The sequence below is a fragment of the Schistocerca piceifrons genome, chromosome 5 (assembly GCF_021461385.2).
Source record: "Schistocerca piceifrons isolate TAMUIC-IGC-003096 chromosome 5, iqSchPice1.1, whole genome shotgun sequence".
NCBI lineage: Eukaryota > Metazoa > Arthropoda > Insecta > Orthoptera > Acrididae > Schistocerca > Schistocerca piceifrons.
The window spans coordinates 40,248,999-40,263,004 of record NC_060142.1 but is presented as its reverse complement, the minus strand read 5'-3'; the positions used below and the strand labels follow the sequence as shown (position 1 = coordinate 40,263,004).

The 14,006-nt window shown below is 46.0% G+C and overlaps 1 protein-coding gene across 1 annotated transcript in view; it reads left to right on the top strand.

Moving 5' to 3' along the window:
- LOC124798148 overlaps window positions 1-14,006 on the top strand; it is a 292,835-nt gene that overhangs the window by 57,187 nt on the left and 221,642 nt on the right. The window contains exon 2 of the mRNA XM_047261428.1: window positions 11,992-13,480. Coding sequence (XP_047117384.1) covers window positions 11,992-13,480 — 1,489 coding nt within the window. The remainder of the gene's footprint in view (window positions 1-11,991; window positions 13,481-14,006) is intronic.

Here is a 14,006-nt window from a genome sequence, read left to right as displayed (position 1 = left end):
TGGCAAGACGCTAGGTTTCACAGTAAAAGTAAAGAAAAAAATTCGAAAATGGTTAATCTGTAATTATGTCAGACCAAACAATATTCGTTTGCCATTCATTGTCCGTCTGCCTTTCTGTCCGTAGACGCTTTTTTCTCAGGAACGGACAGAGATATCAAGCTGAAATCTATGTCAAATATTGAGGACTACTGCCCCTCACCTGTGTAAAAAATTAAGCATTTCGGTCAATACACTTAAAAAGATACGACCATTTGCGTCACATATTTTGATACTCGCAGGCTCACACATCAGAACATGTAGATGAAGTATCTGTATAGACAATTAAGTTTGTACGAGGCCAACTCGCACTCGTCCGTCTTTTCCTCCTTAGATAAAACTGTGCAGTAAAAGCTTCTCTACTTTCTTTACACTAAATTCCTATACATGCTCCATTTTAAGCTTACCCCTAAAAAAGCTATAAAAGAAACAAAAAATTGTTGAATATTAACTTCTCCTTTGTTCGAGAGTTGCATTTATTAAGTAGGAAACATTTGTGGCCCAGAAGATATGCAGGTATTGATAATGCTACATTGTCAGTCCCTGATTAATGGCCGGCTGCTGTGGCCGAGCGGTTCTAGTCACTTCAGTCTGGAACCGCTACGGTCGCAGGTTCGAGTCCTGCCTCGGGCATGGATGTGTGTGATGTCTTTAGGTTAGTTAGGTTTAAGTAGTTCTAAGTTCTAAGGGACTGATGACCTCAGAAGTTAAGTCCCATAGTGCTCAGAGCCATTTTGAACCTGATTTATGACATTCAATTTTATTTATTAATCGAATATTTCGGTAAAGAATGTGAATAGCATGGAACACGCAATATCGTATGGGGAAGTGTTCTAGCGAAGTGAATGCCACGTGCATTTAGACAGCAGTTCACATTGAGAACAAGCAGCGAAGGTGGCGCAAAGATAAACGCCGGATCTTTGCGGCTGGATAACAGATAGCGCAGGTTGGCTGGCAGACCTCTTCCTTGTTACACTGAGTTGCCTAGCAGTTAGCTAGAGCACAGGGCTGTTGAGGCGACTTCTGTAACATCTCTACAACTTCATTTGGCTTTTAAAATGACGGATGTATATAGATAGGTGTTTGCACTATTGAAATTCGATTACAGTCACTCTATAAAAGCCACTAGATGTGACGGTATTCTAGTTAGATTTAAGAAGGTGATTTGGCTGCCCCTATTCACAGGTTTTATGCAACCCGCAACGCCTTCAGATACCACTACGAGATTTTCATATTCTTTGCTCGCTACACACAAACTATTAGTCCTGTGTAAATAATGAACAGCACCTTTTTGTAGGACATTTTACGTATGTAAACTTTGTACGGAGATACGTTCTGGCTATAGACCATAGTTTTCTAATTATTGAAGAAAAACGTTCAAAAGTGACCGTCAGACGTGTTTTTCTTGAATAACTAGCAAACCATGGCTTCCAGCGAAAACGTATTGCAGCACAATATTTAAGTAAATGAAATTTCCTACGAAAAGATCCTATTCATTTTTACGTAGGAGAGAGTGAAAGAATATGAAAATCTCATGTACGGTTTTTGAAGGCATTGTGGGTTACAGGAAACATATTGGTAGGGGCACGTGAATCACCCCGTCTATAGATTATGTGAAATCGCTTTCACTCTTCTACCTGTAGTCTACCGTAGGTCTTTAGAGCACTGAATATTTGTGAGGGATTAGAGACAGCTGCAGTTATTTCTCTTCTTCGAAGAGCGTCATCAGAAGTCATTAACTACATATACGCCTCACTATGTTGCCGAATTTTGGAACATATTTTATGCCAACTTCTTAATACCTTATTCCTCTCTAGAAATCAACATGGACTGTGGAAGCAGCAATAGTGTGAACATATGTTCGTCCATGAGCTACAGAAGAAAGGCGTTCAGTATAGTTCCGCACTGTCACCAGATGAATAAAATAAGAGCGTAACTACAATATTCAGCATTAAAATGGCAACAGCTTATAGGCGGCATGCAACAAACACCAAATAGGCGTGAAGTGTTTGTATGTGGAAATGAGTGACCTCTCAGCTCAACTGTAAAAAGTGAGTACAGCACGGATAATGCCATCTGCATTCGGCATGCAAAGAAGGAGTACACAGCTAGATTCCCATTCAGAAATGGTATTTAAATATTGGTCGTTTGTGATGAGATCGTGCTGTACCTGGGGTAAGAAGAGAAAACATCTGCCAGCACCTGTCGGATGCAATAGCGACATGGCCATGACCTATCCGGGCTGTGCTTTATCGTCCCGCGATACCACTAATCACTTTGATCGGAATCCCAAGACTGCATGTGAACATGGGATTTATTCTTTCAGGAGAATCACACTTAACGCCATGCGGGTTCTGTATGGTTCTACGCAACTAGCGCGTGAGAGGACTGACATATTGTTCACTGGACCGTGCAGGATTGTAAAGAGAGGGTACGTACCGCTGTTTCCAGCATGACAAGTATCCACAGGGACAGTGCGATAACGTCTGCAACAGCTTATACAGCTGTACAGCCACACGATGAGCACTGTGGTGTTTCTTTTTTTTTTTTCTTTTTTTTCTGTGGCTGCAGATACAAACACGCCACTACACACAGAACTGGTTAATTTCTCCTTTTCAGACAAACCCTGGTTCTGCGTAAAGCACCACGATGGACGTATCCATGTGTGGGGCCTCTGAAGTGAACGAACGCTGCTTGCTTGCAGTTGTCTTCATCATACGAGCCAGCCTCATATGGGATAGCTTGTGGTACCATTGACTACAGAACGTTATCAACTCTGGTATAGATACACTATGGGATCAAAAGTAGCTGGACACCCCCAAAAACATACGTTTTCATATTAGGTGCATTGCGCTGCCACCTACTGCCAGGTACTCCATATCAGTGCAAGAGTAGAATCGGGCGCTCCGCGGAACTCACGGACTTCGAACGTGGTCAGGTGATCGGGTGTCACTTGCGTCATACGTCTGTACGCGAGATTTCCACACTCCTAAACATCCCTAGGTCCACTATATCCGATGCGATAGTGAAGTGGAAACGTGAAGTGAAACGTACAGCACAAAAGCGTACAGGCTGACCTCCTCTGTTGACTCACAGAGACCGCAGAGAATTGAAGAGGGTCGTAATGTGTAATAGGCACACATCTATCCAGACCATCACACAAGAATTCCAAACTGCATCAGGATCCACTGTAAATACTATGACAGTTAGACGGTTGGTGAGAAAACTCTGATTTCATTGTCGAGTGGCTGCTCATAAGCCACACATCACACCGGTAAATTCTAAACGATGCCTCGTTTGGTATAAGGAGCGTAAACATTGGACTATTGAACAGTGGAAAAACGTTGTGTGGGTGACCAATCACGGTACACCTACATCTACATTTATACTCCGCAAGCCACCCAACGGTGTGTGGCTTGCAGAGTCTGCCACTTGAGTTTGCTAAACGTCTCCGTAACGGTTACCAAATAACCCTGTGACGAAACGCGCCGCTCTTCTTTGGATCTTCTCTATCTCCTCCGTCAACCCGATCTGGTACGGATCCCACACTGATGAGCAATACTCAAGTATAGGTCGAACGAGTGTTTTGTAAGCCACCTCCTTTGTTATGGACTACATTTTCTAAGGACTCTCCCAATGAAGCTCAACCTGGTATCCGCCTTACCAACAATTAATTTTGTATGATCATTCCACTTCAAATCGTTCCGCACGCATACTCCCGGATATTTTACAGAAGTAACTGCTACCAGTGTTTGTCCCGCTATCATATAATCACACAATAAAGGATCCTTCTTTCTGTGTATTCGCAATACATTACATTTATCTATGTTAAGGGTCAGTTGCCACCCCCTGCACCAAGTGCCTATCCGCTGCAGATCTTCCTGCATTTCGCTACAATTCTCTAATGCTGCAACTTCTCTGTATACTACAGCATCATCCGCGAAAAGCCGCATGGAACTCCCGACACTATCTACTAGGTTATTTATATATATTGTGAAAAGCAATGATCCCATAACACTCCCCTGTGGCACGCCAGAGGTTACTTTAACGTCTGTAGACGTCTCTCCATTGATAACGCCGTGGCGCCCTCCATCGGTACTGCTGGAATTCAGTACGGTGTTGGCCTACCCTAAGACTTGATGACATCTTCCACTGCTCCTTTCAGTCGTTTGCATCATGTTTGGAAGTCAGCCAATTTTTTTCTAAGTCTTACCCTTCTGTCTTCCCTTACTCAAGTTCCTGTGGTTTTTATCTTCTACCTGTGAAGTTTGTTGCTAGCGTCAGCTACAGTGCGCGATCCGATGGCAGGGTGTGGGTATGGCGGATGCTTGTGAACGTGATCTGCCAGCGTTTGTAGTGCCAACAGTAAAATTCGGAGGCGGTGGTGTTATGGTGTGGTCGTGTTTTTCATAGAGGGAGCTTGCACCCCTTGTTGTTTTGCGTGGCACTATCACAGCACGGGCCTACATTGATGTTTTAAGCATCTTCTTGCTTCCCACTGTGGAAGAGCAATTCGGGCGTGGCAATTGCATCTTTCAACACGATAGAGCACTGTTCATAATGCACAGCCTGTGGCGGAGTGGTTACACGACAATAACATCCATGTAATGGACTGGCCTGCAGAGACTCCTGACGTGAATCCTATAGAAAATCTTTGGGATGTTTTGGATCGCCGACTTCGTTCGAGGCCTCACCGACCGACACCGATACTTCTCCTCAGTGCACCACTCGGTGAAGAACGGGCTGCCATTCCCCAAGAAACCTTCCAGCACCTGACTGAGCGTATACCTGCGAGAGTGGAAGATGTCATCAAGTCTTAGGGTAGCCCAACACCATACTCAATTCCAGATTTACTGATGGAGGGCGCCACGAACTTGTAAGTCATTTTCAGCCAGGTGTCCGGATACTTTTGATCACATAGTGTAGCTATTAATATGGACAACAAGCACTACATTTCTGACGTGTTGAGGCCAGTGGCTGTGGCATTCTTGGAGGTCCTCACAACATTGCCTTTCAACAAAATAACAGAAGATTGCTTGTTGCCCCTGCATCCCTGACTTACGTCGAAACACCCCTCCAGACCTCTCCCCCATTGGGAGCATTTAGCCACGGTTTGCCGAGACAGTGGCGCGCCATCGTATGTGAGCCACTACGATTGATGAGCTCCGGTATAAAGTGGAAGTAGCATGAACTGGTGCACACGTATCTGTCATCCAATAACGACATGGGTAAGAGCCTTTTTTGTCTCCTGACACGGCAGCTCTGTGAGCTAAACCGCTGTGTGCTGAACTCACTTGATAAGGGTAGTGATCTATGATGGAGTTGAAGTGTAAACGCTATCCTCGTTGTCTCCACACACGAATATCAGTACTGTCAGGGTGAAAACTGATACCCGTCTCTTCAGAAAAGAGCGTTATGCTCCGCCGCTGCCTACCCCACAAAGACAGGTTTCACGCCCATGTGACACAAGCTCCTCTCCGAACACGATGTAGACGAGCCCTGAGAGGCCTTCTGGCACGCAATCCCTGCTCATGGAGCCTATTTCGTAACATTTCTGTCGACACCTGCATTTCTGTAGCTGCCTGGAACAGCCGCTGGAGAAGTATCGCATTGTGTTGAGGGTGTCTACTCATATACACAGATGCCGGTCCTGCACACCTATTGTTTTTCTTCCATGGCCACTACTGTGACGATCCTTAACTGATCCTGTCGCCAGAAACTTGTTTCCGATTCGAAAGACGTCACTTCGACTAACAGCGACGTTCACCTGTTTCATTCACTGCCCCTTTGGAGTGACTAATCGGAGCCCCTGACTGTAAGCGATTGTTGTCTAAGCCATCATGAAGCAATACAACTCCCGTAATGACACACAGCACAATACTGCAGTGTTTACAGGTGACACGGTTACCACAGATTGCACATACTGCCTCCTCTGGTAGTAACATGGATTTTTTCCACTAGAATTACATTACAAACAAGCCACTATATTGATATCACAGCATGGTTCTGGGTCAGAACGGTCAAGTTTCGTCAATACGCAACATTTATTTTGAATATTGTAGGTAAACAAATAAAAGCACCGTCCTACGAATATGTTGGTCATTCTCATTGATGCTCAGCCAACAGCCCGCATACCGCAACGTACATAACGTCGCCAACTGCCTCTCAGGAGCTGTCTCAGTCCAAACAATCTCCTGCCCCCATAGCCCCCCTCCCCATCCCCCCACCAGCGAGTCAGCGGCCTTGGTCAGCTGCACAACTTGGTGTTAAGGCGAGTGGTACGGTTACCGGCGCGAGATTTTTTACGACGTCTTGGTTTTACGTAATGATTACGGTGTAAGGCGTTGACCGTATAGGCTAATGGTTCAAAGGAGGTGGCAAGCAGTACCATCGATAAAGACAACCCAGGTATGACAGAGCATCTACTGCGGAAATCATTTGGTAGGAGTAAAAAAAATCTATTCTTATATGTGGACATTTGAATTGCTGTGACACACTCCTTTGTAGCTGGCAACTTTCACTAAATCGATGTTCACTGGCACTAGATGGTACCATGGGAAGAAGGCTGTGAACAAAGTGTATCAAGGCTGAGGTGACAGAGGTCATGTGATATCTCCTAATATCGTGTCGGGCCTCCTTTTACTCAGCATGGTGCTCCAAATCGACGTGGCGTGGACTCAACAAGTCGTTGGAAGACCCTGCAGAAATATTCAGCCGCGTTGCCTCTATAGCTGTGTGTAACAACGAAAGTGCTGCGGTTGCAGGATTTCGTACAGGAACTGACGCCTCGATTACGTCCCATAAATGTTCGATGAGATTTATGTCGAGCGATCTGGCTAGCCAAATCATTCACTCGAATTGTGCAGCTTGTTCTTCAAACTAATTGCGAACAATTGTGGACCAGTGACATGGCGCACTGTCATCCAGTTGCTGCAAATTGTCTCCACGTCGGTGAACATAACTACTCCCAGTAAGTGATCGGTTCAATTGGACCAGAGGACCCAGTCCATTCCATGTAAACACGGCCCACTTTGTTATACAGCCACCACCAACTTGCGCACTGCCTTGTTGACAACCTGCGTGCTCCAGTGCTCTGTCTTTTTATACTATTTGTACTCGATATTACCGCCACCTGCGTACGTGCATATCGCTATCCTATGACTTCTGTGACATCAGTGTATAATGCTTTTTTCTTCGGAGGGGAGGAGCGGGGGGAGGGGAGTTACACTCCGGCCTGCGGATGTCCTTTTCTTGGCCTGATGATTAGTCGGACAGTTTTATAAAATGAAAATGCATATTGGATACCGCCTGCTAAGGGGTTCCACTGTGTTGGCATGAGATTTTATTTTTATTGTGCCTTCGGGTTTTGGTTCTGATAAAGCAATAAGCTGTGTGTGACAGACGCCCGTACTTCATCAGAGGAATGGAAACGTATATGGAACATAGTTTACAAGCAAATTATTAAAACTATAGGCAGGCAGGATATAGTTTGTAGCCTTTACTGTGTCCTGATTACCTGGAAGGTTTTCTATGTCTAGCAGCTGTATTGTATATATCATCAGTCCCTAAACTTACACACTACTTAAACTAAATTATTCTAAGGACAAAGACACACACCCATGCCCGAGGGAGGATTCGAACCTCCGCCGGGACCAGCAGAACAGTCCATGACTGCAGCGCCTAAGACCGCTCGGCTAATCCCGCGCGGCTTATATATATCGTATATTTCTATATATTTCTATTGGTGAATAACAAAGGTTATTGATACATAAAACTACTACTTGTTTATTATGCTGGTTGTTTTGTCATGTTGCTTTCAGAAGATTGAAGGAAGCTTAATGTCAGCTGCATTCTCTGTAGTTATTATTGCGTCGATATGTACAGGCAAAAAAAAAAAAAAAAAAAGTAAGAAGATTACGTAGCCAGGGTATAGAGGGGGAACTTACTCCGAAGGTAGTACACCAGTAATTAAACTTCTGAACTTGAGCCTAAGACGCTTGACCTATCTATTTTTCCATACTGTTCTATGACTCTACCCCATCCAAAATACTTTTATTTTAATGAAGAGGTTGTAATATATAAACACTTTTGTACGACACAGATAATTTTATTCCACATGTAGTTCATACGACACGCCGCTACTGGTTCTAATTGCGCTCACTTTACAAATGCAGCCAGTCACCGATCAGGAGCCTGCATGGGTCTGCCATTGCCGGTGCAATGGCCTTTTGCAAACGTAACAATTTTTTCGACACGAAATTCAAATCTGAGCTTCAAAATCTCACATTACTCAGACACATAGTATTCGTCCGTCTTGCGTTTTTAATCTGATGCGACTTTCAGCATAATCTTTCCGCAAAATACTTCACTTTTACATGCTGTAGCGCGAGGCACGAACTCCTGGGATCTGCCCTGCAGGCTTGCTCAGGCTGGACTAACTTTCTTCTTCGGGCCAAAAGATCTCCGGGCGCCAACCTCACTCTTCTAGAAGCATGACGCAGCCCAGTCAGTGATGCCGCTGCGCTCTAGCCAAGAAGCGTAGGGTAGATTCGATCTTTCAAGTGTAGGATATGCAGCCTTGCAGTAAAATTCCTGTAACTTCCGATCACTGCCTGTGTATAGTGATTTACTCATTGTTTGTATAAATCACTACAGATAATGAATTGAGATCCATATAACATATATACTCTGTAAGAGACAAAAAAGAAAAAAAAAGACGCACCACGAAGGAATTATCCAAATGGGACAGAAATCAACGAATGTGGCCGCGCGGTTTGAGGCGCGATGTCACGGATTCCGCGACCCGTTTCGCCGGAGGTTCGAGTCCTCCCTCGGGCATGGGTGTGTGTGTTGTTTTTGGCATAAGCTAGTTTGACGTGGTTTAAGTAGTGTATAAGTCTAGGGACCGATGACCTCAGCAGTTTGGTCCCTTAGGAATTCACACACATTCCAACATTTTTCAACGAATGTGATATACATGTACTAACAAACAAAGGATTACAAGTTCAAAAAACTTGCATAACTTATTTAAGAGAAAGAGCTCCACAAATTGAGCAAGTCAGTAACACGTTGATCCATCTCTGGCTGTTATGAAAGCAGTTACTCATCCTGGCACTGCTTGATGTACACTACTGGCCACTAAAATTGCTACACCAAGAAGAAATGCTGATGATAAACGGGTATTCATTGAATAAATATATTATACTAGAACTGACATGTGATCACATTTTCACGCAATTTGGGCACATAAATCCTGAGAAATCAGTACCCAGAACAACCACCTCTGGCCGTAATAACGGCCTTGATACGCCTGGGCATTGAGTCAAACAGAGGTTGGATGGCGTGTACAGGTACAACTGCCCATGCAGCTTCAACACGATGCCACAGTTCATCAAGAGTAGTGACTGGCGTATTGTGACGAGCCAGTTGCTCGGCCACCATTGAACAGACGTTTTCAATTAGTGAGAGAGCTGGAGAATGTGCTGGCCAGGGCAGCAGTCGAACATTTTATGTATCCAGAAAGGCCCGTACAGGACCTGCAACATGTGGTCGTGCATTATCCTGCAGAAATGTAGGGTTTCGCAGGGATCGAATGAAGGGTAGAGCCACGGGTCGTAACACGTTTGAAATGTAACGTCCACTGTTCAAAGTGCCGTCAATGCGAACAAGAGGTGACCGAGACGTGTAACCAATGGCACCCCATACCAACACGCCGGGTAATACTCCAGTATGGCGATGAATACATGCTTCCGATGTGTGTTCACCACGATGACGCCAAACACGGATGCGAGCATCATGATGCTGTAAACACAACCTGGATGCATCCGAAAAAACGACTTTTTGCCATTCGTGCACTCAGGTTCGTCGTTGAGTACACCATCGCAGGCGCTCCTGTCTATGATGCAGCGTCAAGGGTAACCGCAGCCATGGTCTCCGAGCTGATAGTCCATGTTGCTGCAAACGTCGTCGAACTGTTCGCGCCAATGGTTGTTGTCTTGCAAACGTCCCCATCAGGGATCGAGACGTGTCTGCACGATCCGTTACAGCCACGCGGATAAGATGCCTGTCATCTAGACTGCTAGTGATGCGAGGCCGTTGGGATCCAGCACGGCGTTCCGTATTATCTTCCTGAACCCGCCGATTCCATATTCTGTTAACAGTCATTGGATCTCGACCAACGCGAGCAGCATTGTCGCGATACGACATATCGCAATCGCGATAGACTACAATCCGACCTTTATCAAAGTCGGAAACGTGATGGCACGCATTTCTCCTTCTTACACGAGCTATCACAACAACGTTTCACCAGGCAGCGCCGGTCAACTGCTGTTTGTGTATGAGAAATCGATTGGAAACTTTCCTCATGTCAGCATGTTGTCCGTGTCGCCACCGGCGCCAACCTTGTGTGAATGCTCTGAGAAGCTAATCATTTGCATATCACAGCATCTTCTTCCTGTCGGTTAAATTTCGCGTCTGTAGCACGTCATCTTCGTGGTGTAGCAATTTTAATGGCCAGTAGTGTAGTTGTTGGCTGTCCCCCTGAGGGATACCGTGCAAAATTATGCCCATCTGCCGTGTTAGTCGTCAGAATCCTGACCTGGTTGGAGGGCTCTTCCCAGTATGCTCCAAACGTTCTCACTTGGGAAGCGATCCGGCGACCTTGCTGGCGAAGGCAGGATTTGGCAAACACGAAGATCAGCAGTAGAAACTCCCGCCGCGTGCGGGTGGCCTTTATCTTAACTTTTTTACAATAAAAAGATGTATAGATATTAGTATTGACGTAAATTTCAACTTCATACCCCGTCCGTCTTAACAGACGGACGGAATGTCGGCCAGCAAAGTGACCCAATAAGGGTTCCGTTTTTACCGACTGAGGTAAGGAACGCTAAAAAATATCTCTGTTTAAATACCTGACATTGTCGGCTGGAGAGCGATCAATGAATTTAATGTAAAGAAACTAGTAATCCAGTTGATCGATAGTAGATATTCTGGATTACTAGCTTCGACAGGACCACGCAGCCATCTTCAGATCCCTACAGATTATGAAATCATACTGTGGGATAAATCGCAAGTTTGTTTTCGTACCATCATAATGTAGCCATAATAAACGATAATAGAACTGGGTCCTCATAGTAAGAGAGAGTTGTAGAAGTGTGTTACATCGAGAAGTGCTGCACGTGTCTTGGATGGAAATATGTTCTCTGTAGCCAACCCAGATACATGCGATTCTTCTTGACCTTCCGCACTTCCATGACTGTGTCTTGCCATGAGGACACAGTTTTTTTTTTTTTTTTTTTTTTGACGTTCTACTCTTATTTTACTAGCCGCGCGGGATTAGCCGAGCGGTCTAGGCGCTGCAGTCATGGACTGTGCGGCTAGTCCCGGCGGAGGCTCGAGTCCTCCCTCGGGCATGGGTGTGTGTGTTTGTTTTTAGGATAATTTAGGTTAAGTAGTGTGTAAGCTTGGGGACTTATGTCCTTAGCAGTTAATTAAGTCCCATAAGATTTCACACACATTTGAACAATTTTTTCTTATTTTATTACGAGTACGTTGTGATGCTACGAAAACAAATGTGCCGTTTATCACACAGCAAGATTTCGTAACTTGTACGCTGTGGGTCTGAAGATGGCCACGTAGTCCTGTCGACACTACTAATCCTGCGTACCTACACGCAATCGAGGCTCTAAAAGCTACATACTTGAAGCTTCGTTTACATTTATCCATGTTTGTTATCTTGTCTTATTTTAAATTGTATCTCACATCTCGCTGAGCATACCGGTTTTCGTCGGGTTTCAGTATTCCTGTTAACATTTTAAGCACATTCTGTATTTTAAGTCTTACACTTGCTCGAACATCTGGTTGTCCAGAACTATTGAAGATCGTACAAGATCTTGACATTTGACAGTAAAATTCGGCAATCGTTGATCATCTAACTGATGCCGTTAATTGTTCCAGGATTCCGAGAAGGTGAACGAGCAAGACCGGTTAAAAGGTATACTAGAAGAAGATATAGAGACACTCACAACGACGACGTCCAGTCGCAGGCCGACGACTGGAACGAGGCAGCCTGCCGCTACCACGACGGAGGCTGCAGTGGTGACGGAACGGAAAGCGTCATCCGAGGACAGCAAGGCGAGGACTGTCGGCGCGGTGGGCAGCAATGTCACCACCGAGTCGCCAGTAACTGCCGCAACAGAGGGGCCCATTACATCACCGGCGCCTTCGACCCGAAAATCGGTGGCACAGACGACGCGTAACTACACCGAAGGTACCACGCACAGTTCAGTCATCGAACACGCCACTCTCCCTCCCAGTCGTACAAACACCACCACTACTGGACCTCAACCAGCGTCGACGAGCGAAGAGTCAGTGGCACAGACGACGCTCGACCGCCGCAGCACCCTCAGTGGTGGCGTCAGTCACAGCTCAGGCACTGAAGACGTTACTCTCCCTCCCAATCGTACAAACGCCACCACCACTTTTAGACCTGAACTGGCGCCATCGAGTGGAGAGTCAGTGGCACAGACGACGCATCACCGCGGCAGTACACTCACAGAGGACGCCACACTCAGCTCAGTCACTGAGAACGTCACGCATCCCTTGTCTCACACAGACACCACCACTGTTAGACCTCAGTCACCGCCGATCGTCTTCGTCTCTTCGCCAACCAGTGACATACCAACAAGTTACTTGCCCAGCAGCGTTTCCCCCATTGTTGTAGACCACGGACCTGTGACGACTACCAGTAAACCAGACTCCACTACTCCGAATGGGACCACCGAATCTTTGGGACCGCGAGTTAGCGACACTGACAGGCTCTTCTCAGTTTTTGAGTCGACTAACGACTCCTCCACACCTGCCAATAATGTCACTGGCGCATCACCAACACCTGCAGACCGTACCGAGACTACGACTGCCAGGGCAGCTGATGAAGTGGTTACAACTAACGCCAGTGCCACTGAGAGCGACCGCTCTGGCTTGCGACGGCTCGTCGAGTCGTCATCTTCCGAGGAACAGACGACGGTTATGAGTGTAGCAACGAGCAGTGGAGACGCCAGCTCCGGCACTGGCGACGGTCTTCTCGTCGCTCGGAACGACAGCTCCCTGACGACGCGAGGCAGTGGGACGACGACCGCCGGGCCGAACTTCACCCGGGAAGCCTCCACCCGCGCCACTCACCTAGAGTCCGAAGCAGCCACTCCAGCGCCGACTACGGCCTCGACGAGTGGGGTGAGCGACCACAGTTCCACGACTACCCTCACGACGAACAGGTACGTCGTGGAGCATATCGCCCATTCGGGCTCCTCAGCCGCTACATCCGAGCGAGAAGACGAAACTGTGCCAACGACGACAACGGAAACTACTACGACCACCAACAGGACGACGGCAGCCTCCAGCGTAGACTCTGCTCTCGAGCCCATTGTGCCAACAACTCGAGCTCCAGGTATGAGTAATGACAGTAATCGTGAATTATACTAAGCTCCACTCTATTTTCTGCACGCTTTATTTCCACTAAAGTAACTGACAAATAGCGTGTCTGGCGAATTGGGATTCTATCGTTAAATGACGACGGCTGCTGAGACTTACACTGTGTGATAGATGTGACCATCTGCTGAACATCAGTAGCCGCTGTATCAGACCTAAATACTTTTTGAAAGATATAACCACCATTTGACTGTGCAACCACATCAGGTGAAGAAGTCATCCTAATTGCCAGTAAATTAGCCTATTACACAAATGGTCTCGTATTTACGAAGGCTATCCACAAAGTACATTACGTTTTGGAATTAAAAATAAATAAAGTATTGGAATTTTTTTTATTATATACAGATGAAAGCCACACTTAAATACTACTTTTCTACATAGTTGCCATTTAAATTAAGGCACTTATCGTAGCGATGGACGAGCTTGGAAATTCCTTCGTCGTAAAATTCGGCCGCCTGCGCCTTCAACCACGTGGTTACCTCTTA